The sequence below is a fragment of the Rhinopithecus bieti genome, unplaced genomic scaffold (assembly GCF_001698545.2).
Source record: "Rhinopithecus bieti isolate Rb0 unplaced genomic scaffold, ASM169854v2 scaffold_19459, whole genome shotgun sequence".
NCBI lineage: Eukaryota > Metazoa > Chordata > Mammalia > Primates > Cercopithecidae > Rhinopithecus > Rhinopithecus bieti.
The window spans coordinates 1,727,731-1,736,196 of record NW_016809864.1 but is presented as its reverse complement, the minus strand read 5'-3'; the positions used below and the strand labels follow the sequence as shown (position 1 = coordinate 1,736,196).

General features: G+C 54.8%; 1 protein-coding gene across 1 annotated transcript in view; it reads left to right on the top strand.

Annotated features, from left to right (window-relative positions):
* The first annotated feature begins 7,958 nt into the window (after window positions 1-7,958).
* LOC108541206 (uncharacterized) overlaps window positions 7,959-8,466 on the top strand; it is a 19,782-nt gene continuing 19,274 nt past the window's right edge. Inside the window, exon 1 of the mRNA XM_017890662.1 lies at window positions 7,959-8,027. Coding sequence (XP_017746151.1) covers window positions 7,995-8,027 — 33 coding nt within the window. The 5' untranslated portion in view covers window positions 7,959-7,994. The remainder of the gene's footprint in view (window positions 8,028-8,466) is intronic.

Genomic DNA, 8,466 nt, shown 5'->3' with positions numbered 1-8,466 from the left:
CAGGGCTGCTGGTTGCCCATTTTTATGGTTATTTCTTGATGATATGCTAAGTAAGAGGTGGATTATTCATGCCTCCCCTTTTTAGACCGTATAGGGTAACTTCTTGACATTGCTATGATATCTGTAAATTGTCATGGCGCTGGTGGGAGTGTAGCAGTGAGGATGACCACAGGTCACTCTCATCTCCATTTTGGTTTGGTGGGATTTAGCTGGCTTCTTTATTGCAACGTGTTTTATCAGCAAGGTCTTTATGACCTGTGTCTTGTGCTGACCTATGTCGTCCTGTGACAGAATGCCTAATCTCCTGGGAATGCAGCCCGGTAGGTCTCAGCCTTATTTTACCCAGCGTCTATTCAAGATGGAGTTGCTCTGGTTCAAATGCCTCTGACAAACAGGCAGGGATGTGTTCCAATGACTTTGTTTACAAGAACAGATGTAGGCTGTGGTTTGCAACCTGTTTCGTACCAGCCAGGACATCTTGGTCTTCCCAAAGTCTTTCTCCAGCCATCCTCCCCAGGCCTACTCTCCCCTGCCTGCCCCGCTTCCTGATTGGTTTCTCCGGGTTTTCTCTATGGTCTCCTGGGTGCATGCGTAATTAGCTGGAGTAACCACGTTGGTCATCAAACCTCCTGCAAGAGGGTGTGAGTTCCTCCCACCACAGTGACGTGAATGGCACTGATAACCCCAGGGTTTGTGGGAGCCAGTGCCAGCTTGACTCGGGCTGGTTCTCTCTGCACAGGGTGGTCCAGCGTCTCCTCGTTGTCATTCCAGGTCTCTGTGGACATTGACAATGGCAGCTCCGGCTTCGAGCATTCTGGACGAGTCGTGATGGGGCCCACGTTCCTCAACTACTCTGTGAGTTGCTGTTACCGTGATGGGCACCTGGAGCTCTCCGGCCGGAGCTGGCACAACAGTGAGGCCTTGTTGTGGGCAGGGTTCCCAGGCGAGGCCTGCCTGAGTGCTGAGCTGCAGATACATGGTAAGGCACCCAGTGCACAGCCCCGGGACTGGGGAGCTGGCTTCCTTCATGCCTGGGCCAGCCCAGCAGCCTCAGGCCTGGACCCAGGTGGCACCCCCATCAAGCCCAGTGTGGCTCTGGGCTCTAGGACAACCAGGACAGCCTTGCCCATCGATGACCTAATTCCCAAGACAGGCGGATTAGTTTTCTAGGACTTCCACAACGAAGTCCCAGACACCAGATGGCTTAAAACATAGAAATCTTAGCTAGGTGTGGCACCTGTGTGTGGTCCCAGCTACTCGGGAGGTTGAGGAAGGGGATTGCTTGAGCCAGAAGGTTGAGGGTGCAGTGAGCTATGATTGCAACACTGCACTCCAGCCTGGGTGACAGAATGAGACCCTGTCTCAAAATAAAAGCAAAAACAATCCACAGTGGATTGAGGGCCCTTCCGATTTGGATATGACCTTATTTTTACTTACATCTGTAAAGACCTTGTTTTTAAATAAAGTCATAATCACAGGACAGGGTGAGGGAGGTGGGACTTCAATATGTCTTTTGTGGGGACACGGTTCAACCCATTATGGCAGGAAGATAAAAGCAACAAGAGAAGCCAGCACTGGATGAGCACTTACTGCATACACGCCAGGCAAGCTGTGTACACACGTCGAGAGGTCAATACAGTACAGCCGTCCCAATCACACAGGGGGAAAGTCAAAGCTCTTAGAGGGGCCTGTGAGCCATCAGAATCCACACCCTTCCCCTCTATGTCTTCATTTCCCAGCCCCCAGCCCTACTTATTCCACTCTTCGCTGTTCTTCAACACGCCAGGCTTGCTGTGGCCCCAGCACCTTGTCACAGGCTGATCCTGCTGCCTGGAATGCTTCTCTCCCACACGCCTGCCTGGCTTCCTCACCTCCCTTAGGTATTTTTCCAGTGGCATCTCAGGGAGGCCTCTCTTTTCTACCTCCCCATCTCCTCCCATCCCTCTCCCCAGCTCTGTCATTTGACATACGTGTAGCATACAATTGCCTTTGTTTCTCATTCTTTGTACGCTAGAATCACCAGAATGTGTGCTCTGTGAGGGCGGGGATGACTTCTGTCTGTTTTGTTGCAGCGTACATAGTAGGTATTGAATGAGTGTGTGAACGAGCCTGTGAGGTAGGGTTAGGAATGTCATTCCCATTCTGCAGATGAGGAATGGAGGCTCAGAGAGGTTGAGTCACCTGGCCCAGGTCACACAGCTGATAATGACAGAGCGAAGATTGAACCCAGAGACACCCTCTGACCCCCATATAGATTATGGAGACGTGACTCTTAACCATTCAGGACCCCTGGGACTCCCCAGTCCCCTAAGGCATCTTCTGTTGGCCTCAAACTTTTTTATTTTGGGGGTCGGGTGCAATAGCTCACACCTATACTCCTAGCACTTTGGGAGGCCAAGGTGGGTGGATCATTTGAGGTCAGGATTTCAAGACTCGCCTGGCCAACAGGGTGAAACCGTGTCTCTACAAAAAAAAAAAAAATGAGTTGGGCATGGTGGTGCATGCCTGTAGTCCCAGCTATTCAGGAGGCTGAGGCACAAGAATCACTTGAACCTGGGAGGCGGAGGTTGCAGTGAGCTGAGATCACGCCACTGCGATCCAGCCTGGGCCACAGAGTGAAACTTTGTGTCAAATAAACAAACAAAAAACACTTTATTTTTGGCCCTCAGCCTGCTGAGGGGTAAACAGAGGACAGGATCACATGGGGAAATTGTCTCCAGTCTGAGATGACCTCACGGTTTGTTAGGGACATGATAGCCGAGTGAGGGGAGGTCATCCTGGATGACCACCTCCACGCCGCTCTAGTTCCCGACCCAGGATGCCTGCTATGGCCGCCCCCAGCCAGGAGTGACCTCTCCCTTCTCCCACTGCTGTCCACAGTGTGGGGGTTGAGTCCCTTCTCCTCATGCCCTGCACATAGTGGTACATATGGTTGAATGTTGAACGAGGAAGGAAGGAAGCCTTTCCTGAGGCCTTCTGCATGTCCCATAAGTGGTCCTCTCTCGTATGTTACGCCATTCACTCTGGACGCTGTCCGCTGAGGCGGACGGGCGGGCTGCGCCCACCTCATAGATAAGGAAGTTGAGGCTCAGAGCTGTGGAGCTCATCCACCCTGCTGGCCAGATGGGAGGCGCTGGAGCCTGGCTGAGTGTCACTTGGGCCTGAGCCCGAGCCGTGAGCTGCACACCACGGGAACCTGGCATCTTGACATAGAGTAGGCACCATCTGTTTGTTCTGGGGCTCCCGGACCCGATGGGTTTCTCTGTGTAGCAAAGGGAATTTAAGTTAAAGAAGAAATTCCTAATTGTGAGCCAGAATCTCCCGTTCTGCAGGGGGTGATGGGAGGGACGGGACCCTCCAGCCAGGGCCGGGTGGCTGCAGGTGGAAATCAGTGGCCGCAGTGGCCATTTGTGGAGAGCAGACCTCATGCTGATTCCTCTGCAGGCTAGTTGGATAATCCTCAGGAATCATTCAGAAAGCACTCACGGCACCCCCGCTGTGTGTCAGGAGCTGTCCTAAGAGAAACCCCGCCCCCAGGGACTGACTTCTGGTGGGGTGAGAGTATGGGGAGCAGGGACCCAATAAGTAAGTATTTCAGGTTGTGCTGGGAACCACACTCCAGGGAGATGGGATGGAGGATGCCTGGCAGCAAAGGATTGGGAGGGACTTCAGATGGGCAGTCAGGGGAGGCTTCTTGGAGGAGGTGTCATTTCAGCAACTTCAACTTCAATGAGAGAAGGAGCCACCCAGGCCTAGATCCTCAGGGACAAATTATGATAGGTGATGTCAAGGAGGCTCAAAGTGGTTGACCCCACCCAGCCCCCACACTGTGGCTGCCTTGCCCTTTCCTGCTGGTGTTGTGTTTGAGGGCCACAGGGCATGGTCTCTCCTAGTCTGGTGTGTTCCTGGACTGGGAAGGGAGGTGAACCTGTCTTCAGTAGCCCATGCTATTCTCTGCCTCTAGAGACCCAGACCCAGGCCAGGGTAGCCCTCCGTGGAGGGGACAGTGGACTCAGCGTGGACCTGGCAGCCCTGGTGGCTTGGCCACAGTATGGCCCACTGCAGTTGGTGGCCAATGCCAGCCATGCAGTGCCTGCTCTCCAGAGGCTGGGCCTGCCCTTCACCAACCAGGTAAGGAGTGGATGGGACAGGACCTCCCTCCACATTCTGTCCCCTCTGTCCGATTCCTGGTGTGCAGAGGACTTGCTGTGTGTAGGGTGGGTGGGGAGGGCCAGGCCTTGGGTTTCCCCAGTACTTTACAGTTTACAAAGGCTTCATTCATAATCGCTATAACCAGGTCTGCTGAGCAGTCTCTGCGTTCTGAATCACAGGGCTGGCGTGGGTGGGTGCTCGGGGCCTCATCTGACTCCTGGCCTGCGTCCTTCTGCCCTGCAGTATTGGGTCAGAATCAAAGCTCCTGCTTCTCAAGCGCCTGCCCCGTGCCCAGCCCCTTTTAAAGGGTTGATGGGCGTTCGTTAGTCTCATCCTCCTAACGCCCCAGAGAGAGGCAGGATGGCACCGTCCTTACGAAGGCCCTCTCCGGTGTTCAGATCCCAGCCCTGCTGCTTGCCAACTGTGTAACCTTCGGCAAACTCCTTCACCTGTCTGTGCCCTCATCTCCTCATCTGCAAAATGGGGATGATGATATTACCTATAATGTGGAGGTTGTTAGGGTCGAGTGAGTTAATCCCATTAATGCCTGCGTAGATGCTTAAGAAGCACCTGCTGTGATGAAGGGGAAGATGATGCTGATGGTGTGACAATGACTATTATCATCATCTCTGGGTCACATGTGAGAGTGTGGGTGACTTGCCCAAGGTCACCTAGCAAGGAAGCAGCAAAATAGGGACTCAGACTTGGCGCCCAGGCTCTTCCTCTTGGTGTCTTCCTGCCTCGGTGAAGAGGAACCCACATGGGGCCATGCCCTGACCACTGTCACTTGGCATGAACTCATCTTGCCTAGCTGGGCCCTCCTTCTCCAACACAGAGAGTATTCCAGAGCCAGGTATTAATGCTTCTTTCACAGCCTGTTTCAGATTACCCAGCAACCCCTGCCCCACTCCACTCGGCTGTGGGAGGAGGGGGCAGCTCCCGGCGGGTCAGGGGGCCAGGCTGTCACCCCTCCTGCAAAGGATCTCTGCCCTGTACCCCACAGCTGAGTACATTGGATACCCTGTGCCCTGACTTCATCTAAACCCTTTCCTGGCCTCGAGGTCAGGTGGCACGGAGTCCTCCAGGGAGCACATGCTCTGCCAATGTCTGGACTGCAGCTGTCCTTTGGGGTCCCTCGGTGGGTACTGCCAACCTCAGCTGCAATCAGAGTCAACTCTGGCCCTGCATCCTCAGCATCTATGAGAGTGTTGGATAAGCCAAGCCTGCGGGGCTTCTGTGGCTCCCAGGCCATGCTGGGGTTGGGGACAGGGACGTGCTGGGCTGTAGAGCTTGGCTGGGGTCCCCACCAGGCTTGTGAGGCTCCTCAGGCTGTCTGCACCCGCACATCTCACAGTCTGCTCCCTTCTCAGCTCGTGTTCCAAGGACTCTGGGAGGCAGAAGAGATGAGCTCCTTGCTGCAGCTGACCTGTGATTCTCAGGCCACCTTGGTCCTTGATGTCCGTGGCCAGAACCAGGCAGTCAGGTGAGGGGGGCCCCCAGGAGGAGAGGAGTGGGGGGAGGAACCATTGGCTGGGCACCTACTGTGCACCATCGCTGGATACAGCACCTCTCAATCCTCTGCTCAGCCCCGCTGCATAAATATGGGTAGGAAGGCTCAGAGAGGCCAAGTGACTTTTCCAAGGTCACACAGCTGTAAAAATCCCTCAGCCTCTCCAGGCAGGCCACTGATGAGTTCTTGGCCTCAGAAACTAAGTGCATCCCAGGCCCCAAACACTTATTAGTAACTATTACTGCCCTTAGGACTGGGGGCCTGGTGAGGTGCTTGGTGCTCCTATGTGTGTACTAAGTCAGGGGCCACCAGCCAGGCTCTAGCGCTCGGGTCTCAGCAGTGAGGGAGGGGGTGAGTAAGCCAGTTGTTGAAAGGGTAGACCAGTGGTTCTCACCTAGGGGCGAGTTTCCCCCCAGGGACTTTCAGCAAAGCCTGGGGAATTTCTCGTTGCTACACTGGGGAGGATGACACTATGAGGGTCAGTGTATAGAGGCCACAGATGCTGCTGAGCATCTTGCAGTGCTCAGGACACACCCACAACGGTAAAGTCCATGAGCCAGGACGTCAACTGTGCCAAGGCTGAAACGTGGAGGTGGAGAGGAGCCTGACAGGAGGGTGCAGCACCCTGGAGTTAGCAACATGGGAGACAGGCCTGGCACAGTGGCTCACACCTGTAATCCCAGTGCTTTGGGAGGTCGAGGTGGGAGGATTGCTTAAGCCCAGGAGCTCAAGGCCAGCCTGGGCAATATAGTGAGATCCCCATCGCTACAAAAAATCTTTTTTTTTTTTTTTTTTGAGACGGAGTCTTTCTCTGTCACCCAGGCTGGAGTGCAGTGGCACGATCTCAGCTCACTGCAAGCTCCGCCTCCCGGGTTCATGCCATTCTTCTGCCTCAGCCTCTCCAGTAGTTGGGAGTACAGGTGCCCGCCACCATGCCTGGCTAATTTTTTGTATTTTTAGTACAGATGGGGTTTCACTGTGTTAGCCAGGATGGTCTCGATCTGACCTCGTGATCCACCCACCTCGGCCTCCCAAAGTGCTGGGATTACAGGCGTGAGCCACCACATCTGGCCTACAAAAAAATCTTAAAAATGAGTCTGGCATGGTGACGCATGCTTGTAGTCCCAACTGCTCAGGATGCTGAGGTGGGAGGATCACTTGAGTCTGGGAGACTGAGGCTGCAGTGAGCAGAGATGGTACCACTGCACTCCAGCCTGGGTGACAGAGAAAGACCCTGTCTCTAGTGAAGAAAAAAAGAAAGAACAACGTGGAGACCATAACGACCCTGGCCTGGAGGAGTGAGGGGAGGGGTGCTATGTGAGGAGGATCCCTGGGAGGGAGCTAGGGGGTTAAAATCCTGCTGTCCACACCCTGCTGGAGCTCCCATAGGACCAACCCAAGAAAGCTCATTGATGGGCTCATGGAAGACTTGAAGCCCAGAGCCATGCTTCACCATTGATACCAATGGGGAAACTGAGGCTCAGAGAGGGGCAGCCAAGAAGCTTGCCCCTGGTGCCAGAGCTAGGCAGAGGCCAAGCCGGGACTCAAATCCACGTAACTTGGCTCCAGAGTGCAGCCCTAACCAGGGCACCGTATGGCCCTTGGCCCTTGGACCTTGGAGTGTGAATAGCCCTGCATTAGGCCACTGATGTGATCCTGGTTCTCTGACTCTCTCTGGGGGAAGTCGACTTGGTCTCGACCTGGCCCTAGGGGTACTGGACAAAGTGCTGTCTCGCCAGCTTCAGGCCTTCTCTTTACTTCTTTCTAGCAAAGAGCTGCTGTTCTCAGGCCAACATCACCTCCCCTCCCTCCTGGGCCGCTGCCCCAGCTCAGCCTCAGCCTCAGCTAAGGTAACTGTGCCCCAGCTGCCTGGCCCCTAACTGGTTCCAGATGGCTGGCCCGAGGTGGGAGGGAGCCAGGCCCCTCTGGGGAGTGTTAACGCATGCACATCTGTTCGCCAGTCTGCAGCAGGCTCCGGTGGGCAACCCTCAGAAACCCCTGGCTCCAGCTTTCCCAAACACACCCAGGTTTGCATTCCTGGGCCAGCCCCTGTGGCCCCAGTCAGGCCTACAAGCCCTTTGGGAGATGGGGAAGGCCTCCTCACCCAGTGCCTGGCGCCTGGCACTGCCTCACCCAGCCTGGCACACTTGTAGAGACTGCAGCGGATGATACAACCCTTTGGAGCTGTGCCAGCATCACCCCCATCTCTGCCCTGCATGCAGGACTGCAGCGGGGGTCGTAGGAATGGACAGGAGGACCCAGTAGACTTAGGCCAGGTTCCTCTGTCCCCCTGAGCTGTCATCTGTGCCCAAGTCCGGAGCTCCTGGAGGGCATGCCTAGTGCCTGGCACAGGCCCCAGCACACGGTAGGTGTTCAGTAAAAAATAGGGCATGAATAGGTGAGTGCATGCATGAATGGTCACATCTGCCAACTGGTCACTTCATTTTGCTACCAGCCACCACGTTTTGGTAGGCTGTCCCCGCCCTGGCCCAGGCCACCTTTGTTTACAGAGCGTGTGCTATGTGCTGGGTCCCCTGCCGCATTTACACATGATTTTGGAGTTCCTCAAACCTCACTACAACTGCATAATCATTCAGGGAACTCTCTCTCTCTCTCTCTCTCTCTCTCTCTCTCTCTCTCTCTCTCTCTCTCTCTCTCCATTCAGGGAACTTTCTCTCTCTCTCTCTCTCTCTCTCCATTCAGGGAACTTTCTCTCTCTCTCTCTCTCTCTCCATTCAGGGAACTTTCTCTCTCTCTCTCTCTCTCTGTCCATTCAGGGAACTTTCTCTCTCTCTCTCTCTCTC